Source organism: Stegostoma tigrinum, chromosome 7 (assembly GCF_030684315.1).
Source record: "Stegostoma tigrinum isolate sSteTig4 chromosome 7, sSteTig4.hap1, whole genome shotgun sequence".
Classification (NCBI taxonomy): Eukaryota; Metazoa; Chordata; class Chondrichthyes; order Orectolobiformes; family Stegostomatidae; genus Stegostoma; species Stegostoma tigrinum.
In genome coordinates, this window is record NC_081360.1 from 26,402,873 (window position 1) to 26,417,053 (window position 14,181).

Genomic DNA, 14,181 nt, shown 5'->3' on the forward strand with positions numbered 1-14,181 from the left:
TCACATTAATAGATGTACACACGGCTGACTAAACAGAACATAACAGTGGAACATGCATGTGGATCCAGGTGGGCTTGGCAAGATTGATATTAAAGGATGTTTCCCCTACTGGGACGGACTAGAACTAAGGGACACAGAATAAGATGGGGAGACTCCCATTTCAGATGGGGATGAAGAAAATTTCTCCTCTGGGGGTCATTAGCCTGTGAAATTCTTTTCCCCCACACAGCAGTGCAGAATCACTGATTCCTATTACAGCAGAGTTAAGTAGATCTTGCTTGACAAGTAGGTCAAAGGACAAAGGTATTAGACGTGAAAGAGAAAACTGCAATCAGGTCAGCTATGATCATTAATATAAACAGATAATGATAACTACTCACTACGAGTCATGGACAGAACTAAATTAATTAAAATAGAAATATTCATAATTTCAAAGCTACTTTAGTTTTCTTCCAAGTAAAAGCACATGATGCTCCAATAAAATTCATATAAAAGCTAATTCAATGATTACAGCTACAGATGAACATAAAAGATCCCATACCCACAACCAATAAAACTAATGTAACATACAAAATGCCATGTAAGGACTGTGAGAAACATCATATAGGCCAAACTGGAAGAAAACTGACAATAAGAATACACAAACACCAACTAGCTACCAAGAAACACAACCAATTCTCAAGGGTCTTAATACACTCGGACAAAGGAGGACATGAATTTGACTGGGACAACACATCCATAATAGCACAAGCCAAACACAGAATTCCTGGAGGCCTGGCATTTCAACTGTAACTCCAACAACAAACACATTGAACCGGACCTGGTATGCAAACCACTGAAAAACAGAACTCGAAGTGATACCAACCACCCCAGCAAACTGAGGCACATAAATAACAAACGGGACAGGATGCCAGCACTTCACAGGAGGCACACTGATGATGTTACTTAGCAGGGTGTCAAAGCATCCACAACCAAACACATTGGCTCAGCAAGCAAATTTACAACCTCATCCACAACCCGAGCTACAAGTCTTCTCAAAAACTTTAATTCAATGGGTTTTTTAAAAAAGAATGACTAGATGTTCTTACAATCTAAGGGAACTAGCTGAGAGAATTCCATAATGCAAATATTTGAGTGCTTCATTGTATGGATTAGGAATTTCTAAGTCAGCCTAACCGGGATATTGCCGGGAATGGAAGATTTGAGTTATAGGGAGAGGCTGGATAGGCTGAGACTTTTCTCACTGGAGCATAGGAGGTTGAGAGGTGACTTTACAGAGTATTTTAAATTCGTGGGGGGTATCGATAAGGTGAATGGTAGATATCTTTTCCCTACAGTGGGGCATTTCAAGACTAGGGTGCTTTTTTTTTTAAGGTGAGATGGGAAAGATTTAAAAAGGACATGAGGGACAATGTTTTACACAAGGAGCAGTTCGTGTGTGGAATGAATTTCATAGGAAGTGGCGGATGCAAGTACAATTACGATCCTTAAGACATTTGGATAAGTGCATGAATGAGATAGGGTTGGAGGGAAATGGGCCAAGTGCAGACAGGTGAGATTATAGTTTGGTTTGGGATTTTGGTCAGCATGGACTGGTTGGACTGAAAGGTCTGTTTCTGTGTTGTATGACTCAATGACACAGGAGAATTCCAGGAACATTTGCAATCCAGTCATCCGTGAGAAACTTGCACCACCATTCTTTTCATCTTTAAGACAGTTCAAACTCTTCATGAAAGTCTCCTTTAGGAATTTATTTTGCAGCAAACAAATGTTGCTCTGCTTTTGTCTTCACTCACTCTCAAAGTTTAGAATGATGCATCATTGCTGCTTTACAGAGGTCTCCTGTTCCAGTCACTCCATGAAGATCTCATTGAAAAATTTACCTGCAATGCCCTAGAGGATTGCCACTGGCTTTTAAATGCATTGGAATCAATTTAGCGTGACTTTATTAATGATCCTGGTGGAGAAGTGGGCTTCATTTTCCCTCATTAACATGCAGGTAACTCTGGCTCCCTCAAATCTAATCTAAATTCTGATAGTATCAAAATGAGGACAGTGTGAAAATTGTAGCCTCATGATCATGGCCACAAAACTAGGCATTCATCTGACTAACCTCATGTCAACTTAATAAATTAACACAATGTTTACGTTACTGGTCTAAACATTTAGAGGTATGAGCTGAGACATGTAAATTCAGTAAACAAATTAATCAGGGAACAACAAAAAACTAGTATCTGTAATAACCACCATGTAACTAGCATTGGCTCTAAAAATTCAAATGCCTACTAATGTCCTCTTCCATCCATACCAAATTAAATCCACATTAGAAGTATTGTGGACACTTAACTGTGCTCTAAAATGGCCCTAATAAAATCATGTAAAAGTAAGTCAGGAATGGACAATAAACATTGGCTTTGCCAGGGACATCATGGTTGAATATGTTAAGAATTTGAATCAAAATCCAAATGCAAAAGAATCAATTATCAATAAAAGAAACCATGAAACAATTACAAACAAAAGCAGTGTGTCCTGGATAAACACAACACGTCTGCCAACATCTGTAGAGAGAAAACAGAGTTAAGTTTTCAAGTCCAGTGACCCTTTTTCTGACCGACAAAGATCACTCTCTAACAAGGAACACAGGAACAGTGTACCAGTTAGCCTTGACCCTGTTCCAGTATCCAATAAGATCATAGCTGATTTATAACCTAATTCTATGTTTCTCCCTTTGCCCCACTTCTTCCAATGCCTTTGCATATTAAATGTCTCCTTCAAAAATTACCTTTGGATGAGCATCAACTGTAATTTATAGAACAGAATTTAAAACATCTCCCAGCTTTTGAATATACAGGTGTTTTCTAAATTCATTCATGAAAGTCTGGCTCTTTTCTTTTATAAGAAGCCCATTGGTTCAGAAGAATTAAAGGCAATCTTGTTGAAACATGTAAGATTCTGAGGGGACCGAGCAGGGCAGATACAGAAAGGATGCTTCCCCTTGTGGAAGGCACAACATCTAAGGAGCATACTTTAGAAATACGGAGTCTTCCATTCAAACTGGGGATAAAGCAAAATTATTTCTCTTGGAGGATTGTCTGTGGAATCCTTTGCTCCAAAGACTGTAGCAGGGTAAGAGAATATGCTTAGAAGTCAGAGGTGTACAAGGTGATCAAAAGGTATTGGGATAATGTGAAAGTGAGCCATGAGCTTCCTGAATGGTGCAGCAGGCTTAAGGGACCTCTTGGTCCTCTGAAATTGTAAGCTCATATTTCCACGTTGCAAAAAATCCTTAATTTTATATTTCACCCTCTTTGCAATAAACAACATGCAATTCACTTTCTAATTACTTGCTGTATGTCCACACTAAGTTGTGATCCATGAACCAGGACACCTAAAGCGTCCACCTCGAGTTTATAATCTCTCTGCTGTTTTTCTACTCTTTCTGCCAAAGTCAACAAGTTCACATTTTACTCCATCTTCCAAATTTCTGTCTAGTCACCTATCTATAGGACTTCTTGCCTCCACTTCAAAACTTACTTTCCTATCTGTCATTGTGTTGTTGGAAAAGTTAGCAACCATATATTCTGTCCATTTATCCAAGTTTGAAAAACAGCCCCAGCACTGATCCTTGTGAACCACCTGGAAATCCAAGCACCTCACATGTCTACAAGTTCCCCTTGATCCATGTTCCTTGTTACCTAGTCAAAGAACTCTAAATTATGAGTTAAATATGACTTGCCTTTAAATAAATAACATATTGACTCTATCTGATTGTACTGAGATTCTGAAAGTGTCTTCCAAAATCTCTAAGATAGATTCCAGTATTTTCCCTATGACGGCTATTAGGCTAACTGGCCTGTAGTTTCCTGCTTTCTGTTTCCCTACTTTCTTGAAGAGTTACATTTGCTATTTTCCAATCTGGTGGGACTTTTCCACATCCCTATTGTAGTGAGAGCTCAGTAATTATACCAGGTTGACAGCTCCTTCTGGAATTTTTCATTGTTGGAGTAATTTTGCAACTCTGTTGGTGAAACAATCAGCTTCACTCGCATCTAAAAGAATCCAGCTTTGAGCAACCTGGAGCAAAGCTGATGAATCAAGTGAATTGAGATGTTCCCACCTTTATGAATCAGTCTGATCATTGGTGCAACTGGAATCTTTCAGCCAACAAAGTGGACCATACACTCTCAGATTCTACTGTTGTTCTCCACATTTAACATACTTTAATATTAAACTTAAAAAGTAATTTATATGACATTTAAATGAAAGTTATAGAAATTGTTGGCCTCATTACCTGTTGCTGGGCAAAATTCTGAGGCCGGAGTCTGACTGAGGAGCAGACATGCTAGAGACATGGCTTGAAAATCGACGACGCCCCCTACTGCTGCTGGCCAAATATGCTTCCTGTTCGCTAACAACACTAGGCATGCTAACGGTGTCATCTGCAGGGCAGAAAGGAAAACCCATTTAGACAGCTTTCTCTTCCTATTGAAACAGCAACATTATGATCCACGCATGAATGACAACATTAAAAATAATAAAGGTAACATGAAACATGCTGGAACCCCCATTAATAGCGGTTTAAACAGTACTTCTGTGCTGAAGATATCGAAGTTGTGAAACTGTTTTTTTTTCCAATTCTTGCGTTTTAAAAGTACAAAAGTTAAATTGCCTTTCTGTGCGCTGGGTTTGTGTCCATCTGGTGACCAAATAATTTGCCAACAGTCATAAGTGGGTTTTCCTGTGTAAAATGTACATTTTTCAGTTATGGTCAGTGAAGATTGTAAAAGTGAAAGAGTTTTTAATCCTCCAACCAAAAAAGGGAGGTAATTCATCTGGGATGGGCATCAGTGAAACAAAATGGTCCCTCAAAGTGATTTTAGCCCCTGACCCTATATGAACTTTTCAGTTGTACCCCATCAAGGAGTTCCCACTTGAAGCATTTTACGTTCTTAAATTCTGTCCCTCCTTCCCATGCAGCTTACCCAGGACACACCATTTCCTGTTTAACACAAACTTTAGCTAATGCAGCTCTGTTTTCAGCTACAACACATTATGCAAACATAACACCCAAAGTTGTTGACAGCCTTCTTATGGGAACGCAGAATGCTGCTATTTCAATATTTGATTTGTGTGCGCTCCCAAGTAATGAAAGCTAGAATGCAAATTTGGTACTTGTAGCACTGCTTTACTAAATAATAAATAAGTTCTGAGGAAGTGTTACTGGACCTGTAATGATAACTTTAATTTCTCTTCACAGATGCTGACAGACCTGTGAGCTTTTCCAGCAACACCTGTTTTTGATGCTTTTTTAAATAAATACAGTATTGTTGCTATGTGCACAATCGCCACATATTATTGGAAAAATAGAGAAAAATACATGTAGTTCACAGAGACACTTCTAGCAGAAGTTACTGACCAATAATCAACAGTAGATACTTAACTTCTTCGTCAAACTCTAACTCCAAGTTGCTAAAACTAATTCTCACCATGGCCCCAAAGTCACTCATTTACTCTTTTAGTCATTGGGTAAACTCTACAAAAAGCTATATCTTTAGTTATCTGTTTGGCAGGATGGGATTAAAGTAGAAAATGAGTAGAGAGAAAACTGGTAAAGCAAAATACTGTCCACCGCACTGTCCCAAATAACTACATCTATATGGTCCACCAGAAAGCTTACCTGCCACAAAATTCCATGTCTTTTTGCCATGCTGTCTTGTGAGTCAGTGTGTAGATTTGGAACGTAGTATTGGCATAAAGGCCATTATCTATCACTGAAACCAAACATACTAGAACATCCTAACCATGTGGTTATCTTGTTATAGAACATCTTTCTATATGTAATGTGGCCGCTATTTTCTACATTACAACAGTGACTACAGTTCAAATGTAATTTGTTGACTGTAAAGTGTGTTGGCATGTCCTGAGGTCACGAAGCACATGACCTCAAGTCTTCCTTTATAGAGAGTATCAGCTATGACTCAGATCTATGTATTAAGCCAAATTACACTCCATGGTCCACGACTGGATAAATATAAAAGAACTGGCCTACAAATGCATGGACGCCGAACCCGTATTAACAAATGGGAATTTGATTATGTTATTTGGTAAGCAGTGTCCCCCTTTTTTATTTAGTGTCAGAGGTACTTAAAACATTGAAATGGATGTCTAATGCTTGTTGTACAAGTGTTGTTAAACTGGGTAGGTCCAAAGTTGTCTTGTCCTGTGATAATCTTTTAACTTAACAATGATGACTGATAGAATGGACGAGTGTAAATTGAAGAATTCATCTGTATATGTTGGATTCATTTTTGGCTGGCAGCTTACCCTACTGAATGACTGGAGTTTGGCCTAGTTTATCACTTCTGAAACTCACCTCTGACCTTTCAAAACAATTCGTTGATGAATTTATCCTCTTAAATGGCGTCATTGCCTTGTTTATTCACTTTCTAGCTACTGGGAGAGAAAGTCATCTTGTGTATCAGTGTGAAATATGACACATTCCATCTGCCATTTATTATACTGGTCAGCATACATTCAGTTCCACCATAGTCAAGGTTATTGGTTAGCTTGGTTGGCTGGACGGCAGACTGACAGCAACAGCTGGGGATCAATTCCCATGCTGGCTGAAGTTGCTATGAAGGTCCCACCTTATTAATCTCTCACCTCAGCTGAGCGATGGTGACCCTCAGGTTAAACCACCACCAGCTGTCTCCCTCTAATGAGAGAGCAGCCCTATACCTCGGTAGGACCAAGGTGATTTTACCCTTTAGTCAATATTGAGCATGATGGGAACAGCTGACCAACTGAAGCTACCCATTTTACATGTCTACTCAAAAAGAATTTCAATGTCATATATACTAAGGACCGTATGCATTAAAGACAAACATGTCAGGGTGATTTTCTGATTTGGCAGCTCCCCCCCCATCTCAGTTTAAAGCCCTTGGTGACACTCTGCAAAGGGAGGGACGCTAAGGGAAATGGCGTGCAGCTGTGGGATAGAGTCAGGCCAGCTGACCCTGAGAGAAGGTCAGAACTAAAGAAAAGCTGTTTGTTTCACTGGGACTTTTTCGCCAATTGCAATAATATCAAATATTCTTCCTCACCCCTCACGCCCTTATCCATTCTTCATGTCTTTGCCTTGCCAACTGATTTCCCCACGTGGTTCCTCATACCCTCCAGTAGCACAGAATGCTATCTTGTCCAGTGACTACCGTGGACCGATCTCAAAGAGCCATGGGGAGATGAAAAAAAACAAACTAATAATTAAAGAAAATGTTCACACTGTAACTTGATGGTGACAAAGCTCCCATTCAAACTTTTTAAATCTCAGGTGATTAATTTCTCACCATATAAAATTCTGTTTATTTTCACAATTAAAATTGTGAACGCAACCTCCCGCTGAGATAATTATAGTTTTTGAAACTTAGACAAGCTGTGTAATGGCATAATGATACAAGAATTTGTGGGAATGGTAAACAGTGAGTAGGACAGCCTTAGGTTACAGGAAGATACAGATGGTCTGGTTAGATGGGCTGATCATTGGCAAATGGGATTCAGTTTGGATAAATGAGAAGAGATGCATCTGGGCAGGATAGACAAAGCAAGGGAGTACATGAAAATAATAAGATCATGGCAACCACTGAAGATCAGAGGGACCTTGGTGTGCATGTACCAGACAGATAAATAAAATGGTTGAGATGGCATTAGGAAATCATACCTTTATTAGCTGGGGCTTAGAGTTTAAGAGCAGGAAGGCAATGCTGGAACTGTATAAAACTTTGGCTAGTTCACAGAGAGAGAGTGTGTGCAGTTCTGGAATCCATTTTATAGGAGGGATGTGGTAACACTGGAGAGGGTGCAGAGGAGATTTACCAGGGCATTGCCTGGGCTGGAGAGTTTTAGTTATGAAGAGAGATTTGACAGACTGGAGCTATTTTCTTTGGAGCAGAGGAGATTGAAAGGGGACATGATTTAGGTATATAAAATTGTAAGAGGGGTTGACTAGTAGGGACTTTTCTCCTTGATGAAAGGATCAATGATCGGGGGACAGATGTTTAAGTTAAAGGATGCGGGATTTAGAGGGAATGTGAGGAAAAGCCCTTTCACCCAGAAGGTGGTGAGAATCTGGAACTCATTGGCTGTAAGGGTTGTAAATGCAGAAATTCTCGTAACAAAGAAGAAGTATTTCGATGTCCGCTTGCAATGCCAAGGCATACAAAGCTATGAGCCGAATGCTGGAAAATAGGATTAGAATAATTAGGGAGTTGGTTTTGCCTGGCACAAACTTGATTGCCCAAAGAACCGTTTTCTGTGTTGCAGACTTCTTGTGACTTTGTTACACCATTCTAGCATTTCGGGAAATCAAACACTGCATCAACAGATGCTATAGCAGCTGACCCTCAATGTAAGCAATCCAGTAGAGGATTTTTTTTTAAGAAAACAACCACGGACAATATCAGCCAGAGTCTTTCTACAATCTAGAAAAAGGACAAAAAGAACTTGGGGTCATGGCATTTATGCAGACTTTATCTCCCTTTCAAGAGCGTTTGAGTCTGCTCCACAAATCTGTGACTTCCACACTGCATCTTAGCACATACCACTGAGTTGAAATGATCAAATAGACTTGTCAAGATCGGGTTTCCCTTCTGTGTTATTCATGCACCATTCCATTTCATCGACTGGCAAAAATAGGGGCTGGGTTTCCACAACCTGAGACATCTGTCAATTTTGAAAACCTGCAGATTCTTCCCAACTCTCTGAAAATCCAGTCCTAATTCTTACACAATCAAACAGCAACATCTTAGATCAATTACCACAACATACCAGAAATCGCACCTCAGGCTAACCTGCATTATGTCTCAGACTTTGTACACACACACTCTTTTATATTCCCACTGAGTTGGATTACTGATTTATATGCAAGCGGGTATTTCTTTTTGAGCAGCAGAAAATGCTGATTGAATTTTGTGTCAAGAATTTTTAAGTTAAGAAAAACTTGTTCCAAGTTAAAAATGCAGCTTTTAGTGTTCGTCATCATGCTTCTTAGGTGCAAGACTGGGCTGAAATTTGAATAATGTTTGGTTGAAAATTCTGTAGCTTGCTGAAGAATTGCACAAGCAAAGAATTTATTGATCGGAAATTTTGCAAATTACAGAGGTGCATTTAATGTTCTAACAGGCACCATTCGAAGACAATTCAACTTAGACCTCATGTTGCATTAAGTACAGAAACAGCAGCTCATGCTATTTTTCATAGCCAGAATGAATCACGATTGTTGAAATGAAAGAAGTGCAAATGATGATCAGACTGTCATGTTCAATCTAATAAAAGAAAATATCATGCAAGTTGAATTGAAGCAGTTAATGACAAGTGCTCACTTTCACCATCCTCCTCATCAGTCCTGCTTAGTGTGTCCTGAGAGGCCTGATGAGAAGGTTGGCTGTCCTGCTCCCACACAGTGCCTGTCCCCGTGTTTGAACGAGACATGGTGGCCAGACTCAAGCGGTAAGCTGATGTGGAGGTTCCCACAGTGCTGATGGAAGGTTTGCCTTGGTATGCTGCAAAGATATAATGAACAAGTTATGTGAGACAAATATGGCACGGCAAGATTCTGATTAGAGTCTTAGTATTTTCATCAACTGCAAGGCAGTAACAGGAGTCTTGTACAAAAAAAAATCAAAAAATATTAGTAAAATGCATGGGAGAACTGTCGGCTGCTTCTGTTCTCACTACATAGATGAGTGGGTTGGACAATGGGAAATGATGGCAGTTTGTATCTAGGGATGATGAGGGACTTCCACCTGGAAAGAAATTCTAGTAGCCCAAAGCTTCTGTCGATGCTTATTTCAGGTTTACTTGGTCCCGTGAAAAGCAATCGGATACAAGCTTCGGCAGGTCATCTAGCTCATTTCCGAATCAGAAAGCATTCTGATAGCAAAAGTGCAGAAATCAATGGCCTGAACTGTCCTACTCAATGGAGACAGGAGTCAGTTCATAAGGTGACAAAATTTAACGACATGTTGAGGGAAAGGGATGTGTACTCAAAAGTAAAACATTATATATTGGTGATGCTCTTGGGTGCCTTCACATTAACACTTGGAAGTTGTAAATATTCTTCTAGTCTAAGCATAAATGGATTCCCTGAAATTATTTATCATTTAACAGTTTTGTCATTTAGATATTATATTATATCCTTGATATTTTCTATTTATGTACAGAATGTTAAACATTCATGAGTTGATATTCCTATTATTTGTGAACTTTTAAGTGTACTAATCTGGTTTTTAGACTTTCTTTGGAAAATTCATTTACAGTAACACAGATCAATGCGAACAAGACACATGGGGTCAATTCTGCAGTCTTGTCACAGTGCTGAGAACACTGCTCTTTTTCCATGATGTCTATTACATGTCCAAATTTGTAAATCAAGCTAAACAAATTACTGCGATACCCTGTGCACATTTCTATCCTATGACCAATGGTGGAAGTTGGATTTTTAAAATAATTGAAAGGTTGATGAGAAAAGTTAATGGGATGTAGCCACTTAAAGGCAAGTGATTGCGTGGGGCGGGGGAACAGAGCAAAAAGACATGCCAGCCAAGCTCAACGCTACACATGGTATCTGCAATGATCTAGAAACAGAAGTGAGAGACAATAGCTTATCTTATGGAATTAGCAAAGTATGATTCCCCAACTGAACCAGTATCATGTACATGCCCCATATTCCATGCCACAAATGTTACCCACCAACTGGTTCCACATTTATTACCTATGTTAAGTCTTCACTCAATCTAGCAGGTCTTTCATTGCATTCAGACACACTCACACTTCAGCTCAGTCCATTCTCCCAAGTTGAAACTTACAATGGAAAGACTTTGCAACATAGCCATCTTCCAACTGATTCACACATTAAGCATTGTAACACAAACATGATAATTCAGGACAGGAATTTAGGTTGTTAATATTGAATTTAGTAGCGGTCTTTGGAACTTTGAGAAATATGGTAGTATTGTGATATTAGGTATAACTGACATAACTACCTTATGTTATTCATTGGGTAAGTAGATCAGAGTGCAGGCCATGGTGACAAGCTCTGGTGACTGATACATGAATCATTTGCTTGATTCAGACATTAGCAGCACATTCATTAATACTATGACGATGGATGGACACAGACTTTACAATTGAGAACCAACCACTGATCTAGCTGACCCAGCGTTACAAGCTGGTTACAACGCCCTTAAGTGTAGATGGTGAAGCCCTGTAAATTGGCTTGTTGTTTGTTCTCTGCAAGCTGAGGCAATCATCAACCGTCACTGGCAGATATGTTTGCTAAGGTCCACAGATACATTGGTGTTTGCTAACCTTCCTGCCATGCTTTCTATTTCTCAACCATGTCGGTGAAGCACTCTAAAATGAAGCTTTACCTTATGCAGCAAATAATAATCATCAAATTGATGAGCCTTTGATGAAGCTAAGGCAAATGAAATTTCAAGACTCAAAGTTTAGCAGATTATTACAATATAGTAGAAAACAAATATTGGGCTAATTCTCCCAATTCCAAGACTGTCCCGTGCCCACGTTGCAACTGCTCTGTCAGTGCATTACCGCAGAATTGGCCCCAGTGAACATACATGGAAAAATATCCTTCAAAAAGGCATTCTTTGATTAGTTCAACCTAGGGAGATCAACATGGTTACATGACCACACTGCTGCTAGGTGCCCTCAGTTTTAGGCTCTCCAACCAGCAACTGATTTAAGTGACAAATTAAGGATGCTTGTGCGCTGTGGTTGCAGTAATCTACAGTAAAAGAAGCTTACTTGCTTAGACTACCATTACCTGATCCACTGTGCACTGCTTCCTTCAGGATTTTTAATTCACTGTGAAACTCAGCAACTAGAGAACTCTTGCAGAGTGGCCTTGGAATGAACCGACGCTCGAGCTGGTCCACAATGTGATGCCTTGCAGTCATTTCTTCATGATTTTCTGCTGGTTGACTTAACAGCTGGAACGATTCCAGAGAGGGGAAAAAAAAGTATAAATGTCTTTGGTGAAATACTTGTTGGTATCTTTTCTAGTTAAGTGTTATATCTCTAACCCTTTTTCAGGTTCTTGTTGAAGAATAATTATTTTCAATTCAGGTGCTAGCAGATGATATTGAACTCTGACAAAGTTCTTGCAAAAGGCTACAGGGTTGTGCAAGCTCATTAAGCTTTTACTTATTTCTTCCTACTTTCAAAGAATGCTAGAGTTTGAATTTAAAAAAGCCGGGATGTAAAACCCTAGAAGGAACAGTGCACTGCATTTTCCTCAGCTGCTGGTTTCATAAGAAGGTCCACAAACAAACTTTTTTGACTCACCAAATGAAGAAATTTAGCTCTTGGCAAAGGCAACATTTGCACTAGGAGTTTACGAATTTGTGGGTAAAAGGTACTAACAGATATAAATTTCGGAACCAGTGTTTAACAGAACACATATGTTCAATCATATGTAAAGATGTGATAACGGAAGCAGTGACAAACGATTTCAGATGCCAGTTAATAGATGCTTTTTGAGCAGATTCAGTTTTGAATGGCTGCAATATTGGGAAACGTAGGCATCACAGACCTTCAGGACAAAATGCCAGTCAACAGGTAGCAAGAGAAACAATCACCATATTGTAATCTGGTTAATAGTCACCTTGGTTTGACCAGAGTTTCCATTTGGTTTAGTTTTCTTAGCACATTTTGGTTGAAATCAATGCAACTGCTGCTAAGGTCATAACATTTTAAATATATTTCACATTCAGCAAAACTGAAGCTTCTGGAACTACTGCAGCATTTTGAGAATATTGGGTTGGAAGATAGGTCCATGCACAAAATCAAATCACGTTTACCGCCATGGTTACCAGTGTTGTTAACTGTACTTATTTGCAGACCGACAGGCTATAAAAATTATACTGGTCTCTAGAGGTCAATTAACTAAGAAATTTAAACTGTGATTTTTGCTTGTATTTATCAAAAAACAGACTAATGTATCTGAATGCAATTGATTCATTTTACACATTTTCACTTTTCATGCAAATTTCAGTGATTTAAAATCAGATTATTCAGAGGTGGAGAATCTACACATTTAAAAAATGCATTTTTGTGATAAACTTATTTTCAACAGTTTTCAACAAATTCTAGCAACTTTTGAAGAGAGATGGAAACATTTTAAAGTAAATCTTCTAAATAAAGGATTATGATTTTAAATACTGCTCAATTGCACTGGATTGTGGCAATGTTTGTGTTCATCAAATAAGTTTTTGATACTCAGAGGGAAAAAGGACATTTCAAAATGAATACAAATTTTGCCGCATTGTCCAGCAGAACCAAATCTAAATTTGAAATTCATTTACCCTATGTATGCATATAATAAATAATAACTGAAAACTTTGCAGAACATCCACAAAATACACGGATTATTTCTGTAGTTGACAAGCTGAGGCAAATTTAAGACATTATTTTTGAAAAATCTGTTTTTAGAAAAATACTCCATAATTTTCTTTACCTTACATTGGATGAAAGGTCGCAGAAGAATGAAGATAGGGATTCTGGTTCTCACTATAAAGTCGATGAAATCCCACATCGCTAGACCACCAACCTTCCGCAATGCCATTTCTTTAACTTGCAAACTAAGTTTGTACCATTGACTACCCAAATGACGCTCAAAGCAGACAAGGATCACCTTTAAAGCTAAAGGGCAAAGGAAAATTGCAAGTATAAAGAAAAATAGGAAGTAAATAATAAGGTTATTACTGATATTTTAATTTTGTATAACATGTTTAGATACTAGACTAAAATAAAGAAATAAACAGAAACAACTATGTCACTTGTGAAAAGCGCACTGAAAATTGATAAAATTCAGATATATAGATTATTTTTCTGTCACCTCAGAACTACTGTGATCAGACATAGACTAATGTGGTTTTGCATCCAACAACATTCAAGTGAGTATTTTTATGCTGGCCTCTCTAAATTCTAACCAGATCAAATCTCTTGAATACGTAAAGAGCTATACAAAAGCCTGGTTTGGTCACATCTGAAGTATTGAGCCCAGTTTTGGTCACCTCATTACAGGAAAGATGTGGAAGCATTAGAAAAGGTGCAGAGGAGATTTACCTAAATGTCGCCTGGATGGAGGGAAGGTCTTATGAGGAA

The 14,181-nt window shown here is 38.7% G+C and overlaps 1 protein-coding gene across 8 annotated transcripts in view; it reads right to left on the minus strand.

Moving 5' to 3' along the window:
- Positions 1 to 14,181, minus strand: part of LOC125454231 (protein unc-80 homolog) — a 246,595-nt gene that overhangs the window by 15,909 nt on the left and 216,505 nt on the right. For 7 of the 8 annotated variants that reach the window (XM_048534782.2, XM_048534790.2, XM_048534789.2 and 4 more), the window contains 4 exons: positions 13,532 to 13,716; positions 11,840 to 12,005; positions 9,378 to 9,557; positions 4,292 to 4,439 (listed from right to left, as the gene is read on the minus strand). In XM_048534782.2, coding sequence (XP_048390739.2) covers positions 4,292 to 4,439; positions 9,378 to 9,557; positions 11,840 to 12,005; positions 13,532 to 13,716 — 679 coding nt within the window. The remainder of the gene's footprint in view (positions 1 to 4,291; positions 4,440 to 9,377; positions 9,558 to 11,839; positions 12,006 to 13,531; positions 13,717 to 14,181) is intronic. The other variant, XM_048534788.2, reaches the window with a different exon arrangement.